The following is a 19,715-nucleotide window of genomic DNA, read 5'->3' on the forward strand; positions in this document are numbered from 1 at the left end:
AAAAAACCGACTTGATAAAATTAGCATTCTCAAACCCACTAATTTTCAGTTTTTCAGTGGTCACCCATCATCTCCGGCAGAAATGTAACTGACGTGCTTTCTAAACAGTTTTTGTTCCAGTAAATTGGTTAAATTACAAATTCAGTAAACGCAGGTGCTATAAAGTTCTATTTACTTTCTGACTTCAAGCTCATACGGAAGTATGCTCATTGCGTGACTATGCTCGCCATTTTTGTGTACGATCTCATTGTTGAAAGTTATCGCAGGTTTTTTACACGGCCTTTTATTGAATCTCTGTTGTTCTATTTGTGACGTTATTATGTCGGTTTCTATTGATAGTTTGTCCATCAAGAACAAGTTGCTGATTCCCGCGCTGACTAATGTGAATTGCACAGATATTTGATAAGAAGCAAATATTTGATTTTGAAAGGTTAAATAATGACGATTTCAAACCAAGGGATTTTGGTGCTACTGATTGTTGTTGATTAGCTTTATATCAACTTTAAATTATTTCAATCTGTATATCAATTGAAAAAACGTAGCTAATTTGATACTTGATCCAGTAGCACTTTTTAATCCCCTTTATTACGATCCAAGTCTATCAGGAATCGTGAAAGCTGGCAGATAGTTCTCGCATACCAATCAATAACTACTAATTGTCGCCTGGTACGAATTATTGCCTCGTGTTTTCAATCTTATATATTAATTGAAAGTCTTAATGCGCTATGGACGCAACTTTTTAATCCCCTTTATTACGATCAAGTCTATCAGGAATCGTGAAAGCTGGCATCGAGAAAGGAATCGTTATGAAGTGAATTAAGAACTCATTAAGATAGGGAGTAGCACTTTTTAATTTCCTTTATTACGATCAAGTCTATCAGGAATCGTGAAAGCTGGCAGATAGTTCTCGCATACCAATCAATAACTACTAATTGTCGCCTGGTACGAATTATTGCCTCGTGTTTTCAATCTTATATATTAATTGAAAGTCTTAATGCGCTATGGACGCAACTTTTTAATCCCCTTTATTACGACCAAGTCTATCAGGAATCGTGAAAGCTGTCATCGAGAAAGGAATCGTTATGTAGGGAATTAAGAACTCATTAAGATAGGGAGTAGCACTTTTTAATCCCCTTTATTACGATCAAGTCTATCAGGAATCGTGAAAGCTGGCAGATAGTTCTCGCATACCAATCAATAACTACTAATTGTCGCCTGGTACGAATTATTGCCGCGTGTTTTCAATCTTATATATTAATTGAAAGTCTTAATGCGCTATGGACGCAACTTTTTAATCCCCTTTATTACGATCAAGTCTATCAGGAATCGTGAAAGCTGGCATCGAGAAAGGAATCGTTATGTAGGGAATTAAGAACTCATTAAGATAGGGAGTAGCACTTTTTAATCCCCTTTATTACGATCAAGTCTATCAGGAATCGTGAAAGCCGGCAGATAGTTCTCGCATACTAATCAATAACTACTAATTGTCGCCTGGTACGAATTATTGCCTCGTGTTTTCAATCTTATATATTAATTGAAAGTCTTAATGCGCTATGGACGCAACGTTTTAACTTTTCTATCGAGCACAACGTTTAAGAATCATTCAAAGCAACCATCAGAGAAATATGAACTCGATCCGATTTCATGGCTGGACAGTAGTTGCCACTGTTTGTCCAAAATTTTGCGTTTACAGATTCATTTCTGTCTGAAACGAATTAACTGAAAACAGCAACATAGCTTGAATAGCTTTCTTAGAAAACTTTAAGCTTTTCGCAAACTGATTCGTTGTTATAGATAACTTGAATTATTTCAAAATTTCTAGCTGAAAAAACTTGCATAGAAGAACTTAATTGTTTCACGAACTGATTCAGTCTATGAACTCAATTGAAGTATTTCAAAGTTTCGTAGCTTTAAAAGCTTGCTTGGAAAAAAGAAACTTTTGGCGTTCCGATTCGGTCCAGGCAATAACTTGCAAAAGTTCAAAGTTTCATAGCTTGAGTAGCTTGCTTAGAAAGCTTTAACTTTTGGTAAAACGATTCGGTCTACGAAGCGCTGAGATCTTTTGAAGTTCATGGTTCGATTAGCTCGCGCAGACAACTAGTTTTCGCAAACGTTTCCTTCTAATAATTAACTTAATATTTCAATTTTTTATAGTTACACTAGCTCGATTAAGTGAATTTGGTTTTTTTTCGAACTGATTCGCTCTATTAGCTCGCTTATTTTTTCGCAAAGTTTTTTTTATCTAAATAACTCGAAATATTTCAATTGTTTATAGCTTCATTAACTTGCTTCAGTAAAACGTGGTTGTTTTGCCAACCAATTCGCTCCATGCAGTATTGAAGTTTAATAGCTTGAACAGCTTGCTTAAAAAAACTTTGTACTCCGATTCGCTCCACGAAATTAACTTGAATTATTTAAGGTTTCCTAGCTTGAATAGCTTGCTCAGAGTAAGTTTCATTTTTTCGTGAACTGATTCGTTCTATGGTACGTAAAGTTTTCAAACCGATTTACGATCTGGCTCAGCTTGAGATTTCGAAGTTTTATATTTTGATCAGAACAGCAACTAGTTTTTGCGAGCTGAGTGATTACTGGAGAAAGGCTTGCTAGTGAGAATGAAATACGAAAAATATGTTCATGAAAATAAGGTGAAATTTTTCATGAAAAAATGGCAAGAATGTTCATGAAAAATAGTGAGAACGTTCATGAAGATATGCTGCAAATTTTCATGAAAATGCTTAAGTATTTGGTTACTCATAGGGAATGTACGACGTAGTGAACAACTTGGGCTCTCTGTGTGCGAGGATTGTGTTCAAGCCAGTTGAAGAGGGGGGCTACCTCTACTTCTCCCCGAGCATCAGTCGCAATCTGCCCCCCTCGGCCCAGACAGAGGACACAGTGTCTGAATTTCATCGGGTGCTCACTCTAATGCTACATTCAGTGGCACTCATTTCAAGTACAGCTTACACTGACATGTCCATATAATAAGGTGTTCCGAAAAATTGAGTGTAGTTGAGAAACAGAGGAAATTTTTTCTCAAAGACAATTAGTTACATGTAAAAACCGAAGTCGAAGAGATCATTTCACATACAGAAATCATCTCACATGAGAGAAGCCGAAGTGATCATTTCCTATTTATGGATACATTAGATAGAAAGGATGCAGAAAAAAAAATATAGCAACAGTAGTATATGTTGGATGAATTCAGCCGGGGGGGGGGGGGGGGGGGGGGGGTGCTGACTTCCATATATTAACATCGGCTATAGAGCATCCGGTCAGCTCCCTGTGCATTAACTTAGGCACATAGGCTATAGATTTCCCAATGTTATTAAGATAGGGAATAGGTTTCCAATGTATTAAGATACCAGGTTTCAGATGGTAAGTTTTTTTGGCGCCCGAAATTCCCGTGTATAGTGTATAGATTTCCCTATGTTCAAGAAATTCATTGAAGGGAATTAAGAACTCAGTAAGATAGGGAGTAGATTTCCTATGTATTGAGATAGGGAATAAGTTTCCTAATTAAAATGGTAAGGTTTCAGATGGTGTCAGAAAAATTTTTTGGCGCCCGATCTTACCATGTTTTAAGATAGTGTATAGATTTCCCTATGTATGAGGATTCAGTGTGGGGAATTAAGAATTCATTAAGATAGGGAGTAGATTTCCTATGTATTAAGATAGGGAATAAGTTTCCTAATTAAGATGGTATGTGTCAGAAAAAAATTTTGGCGCCCGATCTTACCATGTTTTAAGATAGTGTACAGATTTCCCTATGTATGAGGATTCAGTGTAGGGAATTAAGAATTCATTAAGATAGGGAGTAGATTTCCTATGTATTAAGATAGGGAATAAGTTTCCTAATTAAGATGGTAAGGTTTCAGATGGTAAGTTTCAGAAAAAAATTTTGGCGCCCGATCTTACTATGTTTTAAGGTAGTGTATAGATTTCCCTATGTATCAGGATTCAGTGTGGGGAATTAAGAGTTCATTAAGGTAGGGAATATGTTTCCCAATGTATTAATCTAGGGAATGGTAAGGTTTCAGTGTGATGGTAAGAAAAAGGTAAGAAAAACGGTATTTTTTGGATTTTGTGTGGAAATGTCTAGTTTGTTTTTTGCAAAAATCTCAGCACGCGTTATGTAATTGGTGAGTATTACGTGTAGATTGTGTAATGAAAATATTCTGTTTTTTTTTGGTTCAAGGCAAGTCAATGGTAAGAAGGGCAAAAACTTGGATTTTTTACCAAAATTTTTTGAAAAAAGCTTCAAGACACGATAAGATTTGTTATAATTCGACCTAATAACTCTTTAATTAGATAATTTTTTTTTTTGAAACAATGCTGAAACCAACTGAAACTTCGATGAAGCCAAGGTATTTGGAAAAAAATGGCAAAAACTCAATTTTTTTGGAAAAATTGCAAAAATATGGATTTTTCCACAATTTTCACTCAAAACCTTAAATATGATAAAATTTACCCTTTACCCTAATATACCCTAAAGAGCTCAGAAGCAGGTTATATAAATTTTTGAATATCAAAGGGAAAGCTCTTAAGTCTTCAAGCCTACTGAAACTTCAAAAAATGTCAGAAAATGAAACTTCTACTGAAACTTCAAATTTTTTCTATTTTAAGTATTTGGAAAAAAAAATGCTAAAAGTTCAAGTTTTTGGAAAAAAAATGCAGAAATCTCATAATTTGGACTAATAAATTGGTTCTTCTGATCTAATTGAAAAAATACTTTTACGTACAGAGTTATAAATTGAGCTCAAATGTATTTTAATTGGCATCATGTTGAGACAATGATACAAAAATTTGAACAAAAATATGGATTTTTCCACGATTTTCTCTCAAAATATTTATTTACGATAAATTTTACCGTAATTTGAGCTAAAAAGCGGAGTATATAATGCTCTGAACATATAAAGCTCACAATAGCTGAATCAATATTGAAATATTGAAAATAATCTTAATTTTCGAGAAAGTAAAGTAAAAATTAATCAAATCTATCCAAAACTTTTCCATTTTCAACCTTTTATATAGGTAATTAACTGGTTTTTTGTCCATTTCAGGAAGAATTTAAATAAGAATCTCAATTCAAATGAACAATAAGCGCAGTATTTATTTAAATGTCTAGATGAAACTCCGTGATTCAACTCCTTCTCAGTTTTTTCTGAATGAGTAACCCAAATTTAAACCAAAATTGCAACTTCTGAGAAATTTTCTTTCTTGATAATAACAAATTTCAGATCAATGATGAAAAATGAACAATTTACTGCTAAAATTGACTAAATTGAGGTAACTTTTTAAAAAAAAAGTGTGTTACATATTAGATGCAATTCAACAAATTCTTCTTCATAACTAATGATTATCTCTCTGTTGCTTTTAAAACTTAATTTTCATGATTTTTCTTTAGAAATGTTCTATGTCTTAAGGTTATTCTTGTTTTCTGCTTAATACATGTTTTCGCTATTGAACTCACTTTGCAATAAATTTTGGTTAGAACTGGAGAATTTAGGAGCAAAATAGTATCAATTGAACGAACAATTTGCTGGCAGAGATGAAATTAGAACTGATATCGTCTGATTATTACGATGTAATTTGTACAAATTCTCCTCTAGGTTCCCTTGTTTAGTTATAACTATAAACCATTTAAGCAAAGTTACAACTTTTGGGATCATTAACTATCACTTTTCTTGCAAAACAGTTATTAAATAGCTTTTTTTTGTTGATTTGTGTCGGAAGTTTTCTCAAAAAAGTCTTAGTGAGAAAGAATTAGTGCTAGTAAATTGCGAATTGTCGCTTTTGGCCAATTGTCGCTTTCGACGAGTTGTCGCCTCACGGCATAAATTTTCAATCTCAAGTCATTGGAAAGGTTTCCCGCCTTCTATGAGCGTAGTAAACCAGCAGCATCGATTGATCCTGAGGTACCAGCTTCAGCAGTGACTGAATTACAGTTAGCTCCCGTTCAGTGCGAGGATTTCAATTTTTACCGCTGAGAACCTGTTTTTGACATGCTACAGCATAAAAATTTCTAGCTAAAATGACTTATGTCAAGGCAATACTTAAGCGGTGCATCCAAGCAAAACCTAAAGCCATAAAAAATTAGGCACAGTGAATAGGGCCACGGACGAGAATGATTTAAAGAAATCTGGTTGTTCGAAAACTTATTCCGGCGAAATGAAGAAAAAACTACCAGTTTTGCAAAAAGAACATTTTCATGAGCTCGAATGAATTCTCGGAAAAAATTGATCCTGTTATAATCGGTGTTAATTTAGATTTGTCGAGCTTAACAGAATTGAGCTCGTCGAGCTCACTACTGTAGCTTCTTGATGTCCTCAGATATGGAAAATTTACCAAACAGAACCCCACCACTGATGAATACACAACCACTTAAGAAGAAAGCCCAACATCAAAACGATGCACTTCGAGTTAAACAACCAATCATCTGTCTCTTTCAAACTTATGAAGTTCCAAGAAAAGTTTCATAAAGATGACCATTAAGTAGTGAAAACTGGGATCTAGCAAGAAAACATACCAGACTCCAGACTCTCACCCAGACTCTTGCACGATAAACTCAATTTTTCAAAGATCTTTTAAGTTAAATACAATTTGCAAGGATCTTGCAAATTTTGGCATAATAAATTTTGGGTAAATACAATAATACTAGGTTACACAGGCACAAATGCTATAGCTTTTAATGTTCATCGTTTTGAAGTATTTTTCAGAGGATAAACGCAGGACAATTACCAAACCTGAAACAGTTGAAAATGAAAAACTCTGAAAAATCCAAAGGAGCGCGCATTTTTTTTGCTGTTGCGTTTTTGTGTATGCACTAAAACGCAGTCGAGTTTTGCTATTCTTAAATTGCTATGGAAGGTTTTGTCTAATCTCTGTCTGGATGACATAGTTTAAATTCTGTTTCTTCAGACTCCCAGAGTGCTGAAAAATTGGAAGTTTTTCGCAAGTTAAGGACTTTCAAGTTTTGGAAAAAAACGTTCGCTGAAAATGTGTTTGTTGGAGATGGAATGTCATTTAACATTTGAATTGACAACTAGAGCGCTTTGCGCACCTTAATCACAAAAAATTGCTGGCAAATTTACCAAATCTTTTGATTGCAACTATTGCGTATAATTTATGCCATGTGCGATTTGCTCTTTGTAATGTCATTTATGAATAATGTCTCTTAGATTGAATCGTAAAAATGAACCTGTTTTTGCCTGTGGATAAATACATTTTCTAAATTTAATATTGATTTTGTGGTAGAATTCAACCTGTGGAAATCAGGAGCATGGTTTGAATGATACATTTCATAAACCACTTCAATAAGGGTCAGAATAGTTAATTTTTAATCATTAACATTTTCAGGTATTCATGACATGCTGCAGGCAAATTCCAGTAAGAAAAGTGATTGCAAAAAGCTAGCTTGCGAAATTCAAACTTGCCTAGAGAGAAACCAATATCAGCAGGTCAAATGTGAAAAGCAAATCGAAGCTCTTGTGATGTGCTGTAAAATGAACAATGATCAAGTGTCACCGTTCTGTAATGGCTGGAGCTTCTTGAATAATAGTAAAGTTTGATTGTTTTGAGCCTTGGAAATGGTTTTCATTGCAATTTTGGGAACTGTTGTTTCCTTATAAACTAATTGATATTTTCCGTATAAATTAATAATCATAGTTAAATTAGCTTCACATAAATTTTTTTACTAGGATCAACTTCTACGAAACAATGTTGAGCTTAATCTTAAGTTTTCAAGGTGTTAATCAACGAAAAAGAATTTATTTTTCCTTATGTGTTATTTTATAATCACTGAGCGTACTCGATATCTATCGCAGATAACGATTGGCAATTTATCAGTCGAAAGTCAGTCCAAATTCAGGGTAAAAATCCTTTTCTAATTAATGAAAATCGCTTTTGGTCAAAAATTTGATCCGTAATAATGATGCTCACATTAATGTTTTTGTTGCGACCGCGCAATACTACTCGACTCTGTATTCGCTCTTTTCCGGTCCATAAAACATTCATCAGGACTTACATTACTGACTTCAGTTCTCAAGTTTATTATGTCCTTAATGTACGTGTTTTTCAGCCATTGATCAGTGAAATCTCTGTTTTGCCATTGTCGTTACTGAAATTTTAAATACTGATATTTTTGGGGCTGAATATCGACAATTCCATCTTCTTGTTTTTTGTTCTGACTTTTGATACAAAAATAACGGAATATTTGTGCTCGGGGTGGGTTTTTTTTTCTTCAGACAAATTTCGGCTTTTCAATTAGCCAAAAGTCGGAAGTTTTGATATCATTCAAAAGGTATTATTGTCCTGAGCTTAAATTTAACACAATTTTTGATGGATTTTTTTGATATCATTCAAAAGGTATTGTTGTCTTGAGCTTAAATTTGAAAAGATTTTTCACCTGTGATCATTTTTCGTAAAGTTATGGGGGCTTAAAGATTACCATTTTGGCCAATTTGGGACAATTAACGCGCGATATATTTCGTGCTATTAACGCGTAAGCGGAGATTTAATCCGTCTTAGAAATTGTTCGAAATTGGTTGAAAGAAGCTTATTTGACATAATTGATTTGTTACAATGAGCGAATTCTATTCTTGTGTACTTTATATGGCGTGTGGGGTGATGATTTCATAAAAAAAAAAATTCAAATTTTAGAAAAATATATGTTTTTTTTCATTTTATTTCATTACATTTAATTTTTTTAATGTTACTACTGCTCCATAAACCTTAAAAGGCAGTCGGAACATTCAGAGTTTCGCCCTGATACGAGTAGTCTTGTTTTTTTATGGTGAAAGAAGTCTACTCCTATTTAGAAAAATTTTTGAACGATATTTTATTGATGATAATGGAATTTATTTTGGAGCAGATGCTGTTATTGATACTATTACCAAGTCAAGACTTCACGTTTTGTTTCATTATGGAAATCGAAATTTGATATCAGTAATGATAGGTGCATCAAAAATAAGTTTGCTAAACTATACAGTGCTGGTTAAAATTATCCGGACAAAACCCACAACATTGGAAACTTTCAACGTGTTCTTCTCAAATTGGGTCGAGATTAAGCAAAAAGTAAAGCGAACAAAAGTAGTAATTTCTGGTAAAATTTAGTTTTTCAAAATTCGGAAAAATTTTACCCCAAAAAAGGGCCATTTTGGCTTGTTTTAATAAATCAAAAATAACGCTAAAACTACCGACTTAATTGATATCATTAGAAGCCTTTTACACAGCCCAACAAAGTTCTGGAAAAGTAAAATCTCCAAAATTTGAGAAAAACGCTTAAAATTGATTCAAAACGAAGGTGTTGAATTTTTATATTATAAAAATGACATTTTTTGGCGGTTAAGCAAAAATAGGTTTTTTTATACAGATTTTGGAGATTTTATATTTCTAGAACTTTATGGGTTGTGTATGAGGCTTTTTTTTGATATAATGATTCCATCAATTAAGCCATAGGTGTTGCGTTGATTTTAATAAACTAAGAAAAGCCAAAAGTTGTTGCGTTGATTTTAATAAATTAAGAAAAGCCAAAATGACCCTTTTTTGGGGTAGAATTTTGGTTCCGAATTTTGCAAAACAAATTGCACCATGATAGTTTTCGTAAAATTTAAAGCAACTTCTGTTCTCTTTACTTTTTGCTTAATCTCCAGCCAATTTGAGAGTAACGCGTTGAAAGATTCCAATATGCTTCATTTTGACAGGATAATTTAAATCAGAACTGTATAAAAATTAGCGTGGAAGAGCGCACGCCTTGAAGAAGTTGTAAAAAGAAGACATGCCTCATAGATTGTTCAAATCTCGACAAAACTTAGAACAGACACCAATTTTGTAAGTTTGCAAAGCTGTACTGGAAACTTAAGATAGCTTTACAAATAGTGAATTGAAGTAGTGCGTCACACTACATTGAACGAAAGTATTGTCCTTTTGCTTGGCGATACTGAATTGCCTTCCAAGTGATATCGCCAATTGTTTCAATCTGTTTTTCGCATCAATTGGCTCTTATGGCTTCAAAGTATTTTTGGCGCCAACTTTACAATTTGCAGCATCGGACCAATCGATGTATTGTTTGAATTGCTTTCTCAAATATAAAACTAAGATTTGAGCTGATATCAGTTTTGGGTTTCGTTGAATCAAGCAATACACTGCTTTGAAAAAATGCTTACATAATAGAACTGTACGTAACTTTTTTAATAACCTTTAAATAAATCAAGCTGTTTTTTCTAGTCTCCGATTTGCGAAAGTAGTACCACTGTGGTTGATTAGAGCTGAATAACTTTGAAGAACTAAGTAACGTATTTTAAAAGAATTTGCGCGAAATGATTTGCAATCGTGGATGCTCTGGTGGAAGTATTTAATTACCTATTTTTTTGTGTCTGACAGAAAGGTTCTGTGTGTACAATGTCTGGTTACCTAAATTGGGTGCATTATTGATTTATTCCTCCATAAACAGGTAAAATTACCTTTTTCGAAGTTAATACACATGCGAAATCAGGTGCTTTGTAACCGGGATTTAGACTTTCCCCGTCAAAAACTTTACGTTCAAAACTAAATAATTGAACTTGCTTTATTATTGAACCTCAAGAGCTTCCTGGCTGCTTTCCACTTGGTCTAGGACAAACGCGGTTGCCTTTGCACCCTAAGGTCTGATGTTCAATTGCCGACGGCCCTTGTTGTTAACAATTTGTATATAATTAAAATGTGTCTTTTCCGCGAAAAATTGAACTGTCGGACTTTCGTTTGTCTGCTTAGTTTTGGTCGGCTTAATTTCCAAAACATAGATTTTTTCTAATTTGAATGTTTTTTGCAATAATTGACATTCGTGCTATTTTCTTGCGATAAAGGACAATCGTCCTTCACTGGCTCGGTTTTTGAATAAGTTTTTTAATTGTTAAATCGATTGAATTTTTTCGACTCATGCTTTATTGGCTCAATTACTCCTAGTATTGACTTTAGTATCGTTGCTTTAGTGGCCGCTACTATAATGATACTAAAAGTATCAACTTGTTTTCCAAATTATGTATTTTTTTAACTGGAACATTTCTTACAAGTATTGACAGTCGTACGTACTGTTTTTCTTGCAATATTTGACAGCAGTCCTTTAACCGACTCGGTTTATGAATAAAATATGCATAAGGAGGCCAAACTGTGCACTGGATTGGCGCACAGTTTTGTGTCTGTATGTTCCTGGATTCCAGAGACAAATCTTTAAACATAATTAATCTAAAATGTAAGTGGATTCCAAAAATTCCGCTTACAAAAATTCCGTGGATTCCGCGTAGAAATAGCTGTAACGTTAATTTTGTCGGGACATTTGTTTAATATATTATAGATTCAAAAGTTTTTCGGCTCAATGGTCGATTTAGTATCGTCGATTTAGTGGCCACTCTTTAAATGGTAATGAAAGTCTATTTCATAATGGCGGTTGTGCTTTTGACTTTTTTGCTGAAATTGCATAATTTTTTTTCTCAAAAAAAAAGTCTTATTTTTTCTCAAATATATATGTTTTTTTTTCGGTTTCCGTCTCATTTTCTATTCACTAGCTTGCAATGCGAGGCTTGCGTTGTATCGCAAGTGATGCGAAGCTGCGCTTCGACTCTGTTTTTACTTCTGTGTAGATTATCGTTGGGATTTTTAGTATAGCAGCAGTTTCTGGTACCCTTTGCTTGTGTTGGAATATTAGAGTATCCAACATGTTTTTTCATGTAGTAGTTCTTTTATTGGTTTTTTTTCACTTTTTATAATTGCACTGTTTCTCTTCATTTCTTATCGGCTGTTTTTCTTGAGTATATCAAGTCGGACGCTTTAGTAATTAATTGTTTATGGATCTTCAGTCCTTTTTGATGTCTTTTTCGTAGCAGAGTTGAGGGTGGAAAAAATGGAAACGGCGCAGCACTTTTCGCTCTACTTCTATTTTGAAAAAATACTTTTGAGAAGAAACAGCGAATTAAAATACCAAATAATCGCTATTTCTCTAAATGGGTAAGTTTTTCAGAAGTGTCAAAGATTCTTGAAGTAGAAAGAGTCTTACGGTAATAAATTTTCTTCAACAAACGAAAAAAAGTAGTTTATTCTTGTGCCTCAGTTTTAGTGACAAGGATGATTCTCTAGGGTGAACAAATTTCCCCGACTGCTTTGTTATGTATTGTGAGTTCTTGAAAAAAAGCCAAACGCGCTCAAGAATATCCATTTAGCCTCCTAGTCAGGCATCTACCTGCTCAGTTATTGAGAGAAACGGGTCTATCGAAATTTAATTTTTTCGAGTTTTTGGTTTATGCTTATATATCTGCAATGTATTGAGGCAATTGTTGATGAAAAGAGTAGTTGGTTGCTCTGCAAGTAGCACAGAAAGTTCGATCACATTCAGAACTTTTTTAAAGTATGTTATGGTAAATTCCCATCCCTTTATTATAGTTTTTCTGGTCATCTGATTTTGATTGCTGGACAACACCTAAATAAAGGATTTTTTGTTAGTTCTCAGGTTTTTTTAAGATTTTGATATTTAAGAATTTTTGCGGTCCTTTTGAGTATGTCTATTTGATTTCAGTTTAAAAAAGCAGGCTATAGATTTTGCTCATGGAGATGCCACCGGGCAGGCTGATGCCTTTTTGGTATTCTCCCAAGCCGAACTAAATTGTAAACGTATAATTTCATAGAATGTATGGTTTTAAGTTTTGGCTTGAAAATAAAACAAGACTGCTCGTATCAAGGCGAAGCCTTGAATGTTCCGAATGCCTTTTAAGGTCTATGGAGCAGTAATAACAGGAAAAAATTAAATGTAGTAAAAAAAAAATTTTAAAACAGTTTTCAGCCCCCCACGCACTACAAAGTACAAAATGATAGATTTCGCTCCTACTAACAGATCAATTATGGCAAATAAGCTTGCTTCAACCAATGTGGAACGATTTCTTTCTAAGACGGATTAAATCTCCGCTTACGCGTTAATAGCTTGAATTATATCGCTCGTTGATGGTCCCAAAGTGGCCAAAATAGCAATCTTTAAACCCCGATAACTTTACGATAAAATGATCCAGGTAAAATATTTTTTCAAATTTAAGCGCAGGACAACAATACCTTTTGATTGATATTTTAAAAAATCCGTCCAAAATGGCTAGTTAAAAAGTCGAAATTTGTCTGAAGAAAAAACCCACCCCGTGCACAAACATTCCGTTAGTTTCGTTACGAAAGTCGGAACAATTATCATTAAGTTTTTGTGGGTATGAATGAACAGCCTGAATTTTAGCTTCGTTACATTAATTGTAGACAATATTGCTTTAAGATCAGCTTCCGCATGAAGAATCAGTAGCAACAATATGTTGTAAACATGGTTTTATTTGTCGTCAGTAAATGATTTCTATTGATTTTGTGCTTGAACCACATAGAATGACTCGACGTTTAAAATGATTCACAAATTAATATAATTTTATACATTTTTCTTACTTAATGGACTGTAGCGATTTATTTAGCAGCGAGAAACTGATAGGGTTCCTTGCAAGTAATGCAAAAACGTCCATAGTTAAATCTTGTTACTCCGAATCGAGTGGACTTCTAGCATTGCTTCTTTCAGATAACGTCATTGTTTATGCACTCTTACGTAACACTGTTGATGGATCGGAATTTGAGGTGAAATCGTTTGTAGTGCCTCTAAACTTAAGTGTTACCGATTTTGATCTGAGCAGTTCTGGGAAGTACTGTCTATGTGCTTTGGGTTCCATTAATTCGCAGCTTATTATCTGCCCAGCTCAAGCATTATTCGCTGAGGTTCAAGTTAACGGACCTTGGGATACTAAAAATGCTACTTTCATTGACTACATTCCGGGATACTACTCGGAAATCGAGCTGCTTGAAACAGGATTGCAAGGTAGTCCGACGGGGGGTTCCCAGTCGAGGAGTCCGACTGACTACTCATCACTGGTGGGTACAGTGGCCATTGGGTGGTACCACGTGACAGGTCGTGATCTGGCGGTGGTTGTCCACGAGGAGCATGCAGTGTCCATTGTGGATCTGAGGGAGAGGATGACTATTGCGAAGGGGTCCCTGAAGGGAATGACGCTTGTGGATGCGCTGTTTCTCAAGCATGATAACAAGGTGAGTTGTTGTTTTCGATATTAAAAAACTTGCAAAAACGTAGTTCTTAGTTTTCGGCAAATTGAACATGTAGGCTTAGTAACAGTTTTTGGCAATTGTTTGAGCAATTGTAAGCAATTGTTTGATATCAGTGAGAACAATTGATAAATGGTTAAATGGGAGTGCGGTCAGAAAGTAGACAACCTTTTTTCATACCCGTCAAAAAAGTAAATGGAATTTAGACAGTAACTTCCGTGCAAACTGCGTGCAAATTGTGTACATACTTTAATGTTTTTAAAAAACGCTTTGATGTTTTTTTAAAAACAAATGTAAATCGATTTGAATGGTTCTGTGATAAGACACTCTTTTTGTGTTGTGTAACTTCAATCTTAGCAAAAAATTTTGTTCGCCCAGTTCTTATAGTCTAAATTCCGTAGGTTTACGGTTTTCTATTTTGCTTTTCTTCTAAATTCTCAGGAACCGCATGCAATTAGCAATTTTACGGCTGTTTTTATCCTGTAACAATTACTCAAACTGGTGCGTATTCATTGGTCCCACAATTAAAAATCAGTTCCATAGGTCCCAAAATAAAAAAGCAACCGCGTAAGTCCCAAATCTTTTCAATTGGTCAAAAGACTAAATTAGCCGAGTCTCGGTTTAAGGCGCGTCGCCGCTTCGCGGCGATAACCGGCTCTAAATTTTATATTGAGTCCTACCCTCTGTTGGAAAGCTCGCAACACGTTGGCGCGGCTGCGGCGGTCACTATTCTGCAGCTTGAGTCTATGCTGCTTGAACAGTAACAATCAATCCATAAATTCGTTGGCTCAAATTTCAACTAATCAGAATTCAAGAAGATAAATTTTGGGACTTTTGCGACTCATTTTTTATTTTGGGAGCTATGAATATTGGGGCGGGAATTCACCATTCATGTGAATACTTGAATGGTTTATTTTTCAGAGGTCTTACATTCGATTTGCGTTTTAGTTCAATTTGAATGACACTCTTCAATAATAAAGCTATCGATAGTGCGAAAAAAACGTAATAGACTTCAACTTTCAGATTTGGATTTTTTATTGGTTTCCCTGTGGAATAAAGAAAATACCTGATCCTTTTTGTACAAATAGGGATGTGTTAAATCAATAGTTTGTACGGGTTCCTTGAATTCATTACCACATCTCCATTTTTCTGTTTGCTTGTTTGTTTCTTGGAAAGACAGCTTTTCTAACTGTTTTTCAAGTATTTCTCGACTCAGTAGCTGTTGCGTCTGGTAGATTTTTTGTGCCATCTCTCATTTTGTGTCTGCTAGCTTGCCATGGATGTTGTTAGTGATCTACCGCTAGTGGTCCGAAGCTCCGCTACCCCTCTGTTTTTAATTTTCCCATTTTTGTTGAAAAAATCTTGAGACCATTTATCCACAGGGGAAAGGACCTAGAGATGTACCGGATTCCGGAATCCGGTTCCGGAATCCGGCAAATCCGGCAATTTTGGGATGTCAATCCGGATCCGGAATCCGGTAAAAAGTAACCGGATTTTACCGGATTTGATTCGCCTAAAATTTGTTGAATTCTCAGTAAAAAAATAAGTTTGCAACTGTTTTTATTCAAGCTGTTACACAGAAATTTTACTCAATGTATAAATTATTGAAGAAGTAAAAAGTTATCATGAATCAAAACAAGCTGTTCGGAAAATTCTGGTAGAGTAATAGCAGTAAGTAGCAGTAATACTTTATTTCAACAGCTGCACTCAAATTACTGACAAACAATTAAATGAAATCCGGAATCCGGTTCTTTTTTTACCGGATTCAATCCGGATCCGGTAATCCGGTAAGTTTCGATCCGGTCACATCTCTAAAAGGACCAACACAAGAGCTGTACAGCTCATCACGGCGAACCGCTGTTGTGCCCCTGTTTAATAACTACATGCTTTTTTATAGTACAGCTCTTGTGTTGGTCCTTTCCCCCGTGGATAAATGGTCTAGAAAAATCTTGAAAGTATCAGATAAATCGCTCTTTTTTTCTGCTTCCTTTTGTTCTTAGAAACTGATTCAACCGTCTGTCGGCCATATGTTCTTTTTCCATGAATTTTGAGTCTCGCCAGTATTGCAAAACGTTTTGAAGTTGTGGCAGTGATCTCTTTCTGTGTTTTTTTTGTAAAATAAAATTGCTTGCATCGCTGTGCTTGTTTAAAATTTTCGAAATCTTTGAAATGTATAGATAGCAGTTTGTCCGCATTGTTGTATCTGTTTTTCCAGATTATCGGATTTTTTTTTGAATGACACGGGGTATGAAGCTCTGCTTCGAAACTGTTTATGAATTCGAACTGATTAGTAAAGAATTTTGATAGAAGTCAGTTTTCAAAATCCGAACTTTTTTCCAGCCGAACTCGCCTTAATCAGTGGTCTTTTTCGTTTGCGCTTGCTGCATAGCATAGTAGTTTGATTGCATGTTTTATCCGGTTTATTTCTGGCTAGTTTTCGAAAAAGGCTAGTTGATGACACAGTTATGTAAACATTACATCTAGCTGGAGGTCGGGGGTACGATTCTCGTTGAAGTCAGTTTTTCAAAAAAATGTCTTTCACTTGCGAGAGCAAGTGTCTCGTAATCGGGAATGGAACTTTTCTCGTGAACAACTCTTTCAAGTTGTACTTGTTTTTCTTATGCTTATTTTTGAACCTAAATAACTTCCCGGGTTGTTCCCACTAGGCCTAGAGGTAACAGTAGCTTTTTTCCCTCAGTTCTGGGGTTCTATTCCCGGCCGGACCTTATTTCGTTCAGTATGTAAGAAATTGAATTGTCGGTCGTTTGCTTGTCTGGCCAATTTATGAAATGAAGTACTGTTCAACAAGAATTGAATGTTCCGATCACACTTCAATCTGTTTTTGATTTCGTTCTTTCTCAAGGCGTGGGAGTGGAGCTAAAAGCTAGCTTAAATATTACTTAACGGCTTCATTAGTTTTTAAATATTATTTAACGACATTGATTTTTGCAAAATAAAACAAACAACCAAGAAAGTCTTAACAAAAACAATAATTCAGCTTTTGTTGGAATTTTTCTTCTCTAATAACTAATTTATTGCAATTTCAAAAATGGTTTTTTGGCACTAACAGTTACTTTTTGATTTTCTGGCTTTAACTTTCACACCAGTTGTTCTCGACACTGAGAAATAATTTCGGAAACTTTTTAAACATAAGTCGCATCACGACTGAAACCAAAACTTTACTAGAATATATCACAAAAAGCCACCTGACAAATATGCGTGATAGTTAGTTTTGCAAAAAAAACTGAAACGTCCAATAACAAAATTCCTTCCCACAGCATCAGGGTAAATTTAGATTTATTATAAATAGGTAAATAAAGGATGATTTAAACGCTAAACACCGTAAGTTAAGAGATAAAAGCAGCAAAAAAAATTGATATAGAATTTGAGACTTAAGTTATTACTGCTAATTGTTTTAATAATTTAAAAAAATGTTTGCTTTGTGTTTTACCATTAATTTTATGCTCTGCCAACTGCGATGAATTTCAAAACGAGTGAAAGATAATTTGAAGGGAAATATTTTGCAAAAAACGAAGCTGGTGAATCAGATTGCACAGATTTACAGCAAAAGTTTGCTTTTTATTCCGACCACTGAAAGTGTGAAAAAAAAACAAGTGTGAAAAAACAAAAAAACCGCGTATATGCTGTAAGCAAATTTCATTATACTTGCAAGTGTTTTTCATTTCAGTTTCAGAGGGGTCTAAGTTTTTTTTTTTTACAAAATCAATTTGTTGCCTAACTAACTGATGTGTACTCCAAGATTGTCGTTTTCTCAAATTTTGTCCTTTTGCTTAACTATTATTCAAATGTTTTGATTGGCTTGTTTGCCTAGAATGAACTTTTACTGAGACATTTTTACTGAGAGTTTTGGTAGATCTTTTTTTAAATTTTTTTCCAGTTTTTTTTTGGGTTTTTTTAAAATCTTTTTCTGTTATTTTTAGCTCTTTTTGACGTTTTGTCGCCTTTGTTTGCAAGCGCAGCTTCGTCACTATGTTAAATTTATGCAGGAAAGACTCATAGACGGCGTTGTTTGCAGAATTTGTGCCTTTTTTTGTCCTTCTCATTCTGAGGTGGCTATAAGTCAAGCGTCACCTCTATAAAGCAGGCCTCTGTAAAGCTACATTTTGACATGCATTATGACAAGTGTTATTGTAGTGTGCAAGTTTAAATCTGTTTATCTTGCTCTATTATCGTTTCCTTGTTAACCTGACTTAGTTTTTGAACTGATAGCTTTGGTTTATCTAGGTAGTGGTGAAGAATAATGAGTCACAATGGTATGGCTTCTCTCTCGGAGACAATTTCTCATCCGCAATCTCCAAGATAGCCTGGACCAGACACTCGAGCAGTGACAACAGCGGCAGTGCAGGCGAGTGATAATGCAGTTTTTTTGTTCATTACTTGCTATCCTTAATGATTTTTTTTTCGACCTTTTTTTATATCGATCAAATTGATTTTCCGCGCGCACTCAGAAAACTGTAGAGAACCTATTTTGACAAAATTTTCTTCGCCGCAAGCAACTTTTTGAAAAAGATCAAAAATGGTTTTGGGCACTTTAGGAGGTTTTTACCAAACAGTCGTATTTTCGTCGCGAGCTCTGCGTCAAGTTATGTATACTTGGCTCCAAATTCGCCTTTAAAAAACTTAGCGTTGTTCAGCCTACTATGGATATCATAAAATAATACCAAAGGGAGATGGTCGAATCCCTGAAATAGGAGGCTTCCCCCTTAATTCGCCTCTGATTGTAGTGCTTGTAATTTTGCTAGAATTCAATTTATTTAGTTATTACCTTTGTGATAAACAAGGGTGTTGCAAGTTGCAATCGATTAGAAGAATTTTTTTATCGTGAACGTTTTTGCAAGATTTAGCAGGTGTTTCATCTTGCTTCATATTTACCCTTGCGATAAGCAAGAGTGTTGCAATCGGGTACTTGACTTTTTTGCGTAAATAACTTTTTTCACAGAATGGTCATTTTAGTAGGAACGGTAAATATCTCTTCTGACATGCTAGAATTTTTGAAATTCATATAAAACTATCATAGTCTAAGTAGAAATAAGGTAAAGACTAAGACTGTTTCAGGTTTTAGGTAATTTTTCGTGTTTGTGGTTTTCGTCCTAGTTTCTGTCGGTTCATTTTCCGTTTTTTTTAAACGCACATTTTTTTTATCTGGTTGGGTTTGATTGGCTGGGTTTTTTCTCCAATTTCAACAGTTTCTTACTATAACTGAAAATTCAGTAAATTGTAAATTTACCAAGTCTGATTTTGGTTAATTTTTTTTTCTGACATTTCTGAACAGATTGTTATTTCGGCCTTGTCAACTTACATTCCGTAAATTCGAGGGCCACATATATTCGTATAGGATTATTTGCTTCAGTATGCATGGGTCGTAAAAAGTTCTAAAACTTCATGAAATTTGTTATGACAACAATTTTGTTTTCGTCTCAACATTTTCGAACAAAATTTGTCGCCTTTGCTGCCGCTCGGCGAATGATTTCCCAATAGTTTTTAAGGCTCTTTATGATCGTCATTCGATACCATGAAGTTTTTGTAGCTGTAATTTTCCAAACTTTTCGGAGTAATTTTTCAACTTGATTTTAAATGAAAAATTTTCATTTCAT

The 19,715-nt window shown here is 34.6% G+C and overlaps 2 protein-coding genes across 2 annotated transcripts in view; one reads left to right on the forward strand and one right to left on the reverse strand.

Moving 5' to 3' along the window:
- LOC134843552 (cilia- and flagella-associated protein 65-like) overlaps nucleotides 1–19,715 on the reverse strand; it is a 340,046-nt gene that overhangs the window by 232,570 nt on the left and 87,761 nt on the right. The window lies entirely within an intron of this gene.
- On the forward strand, nucleotides 13,339–18,474 carry LOC134844802 (uncharacterized). The gene is made up of 2 exons (XM_063861616.1): nucleotides 13,339–14,085; nucleotides 18,346–18,474. Exons 1-2 carry the CDS (start codon nucleotides 13,441–13,443, stop codon nucleotides 18,472–18,474), a joined length of 774 nt encoding a protein of 257 aa, XP_063717686.1. The 5' UTR covers nucleotides 13,339–13,440.

Source organism: Symsagittifera roscoffensis, chromosome 4 (genome assembly GCF_963678635.1).
Source record: "Symsagittifera roscoffensis chromosome 4, txSymRosc1.1, whole genome shotgun sequence".
Lineage (NCBI taxonomy): Eukaryota > Metazoa > Xenacoelomorpha > Acoela > Convolutidae > Symsagittifera > Symsagittifera roscoffensis.

Coding starts and splice junctions, on each gene's coding strand:
- LOC134844802 (XM_063861616.1), top strand. CDS start 13,441: ATGGACTGTAGCGATTTATTTAGCAGCGAGAAACTGATAGGGTTCCTT. Junction 14,086..18,345: donor TTCTCAAGCATGATAACAAG/GTGAGTTGTTGT, acceptor TGGTTTATCTAG/GTAGTGGTGAAGAATAATGA.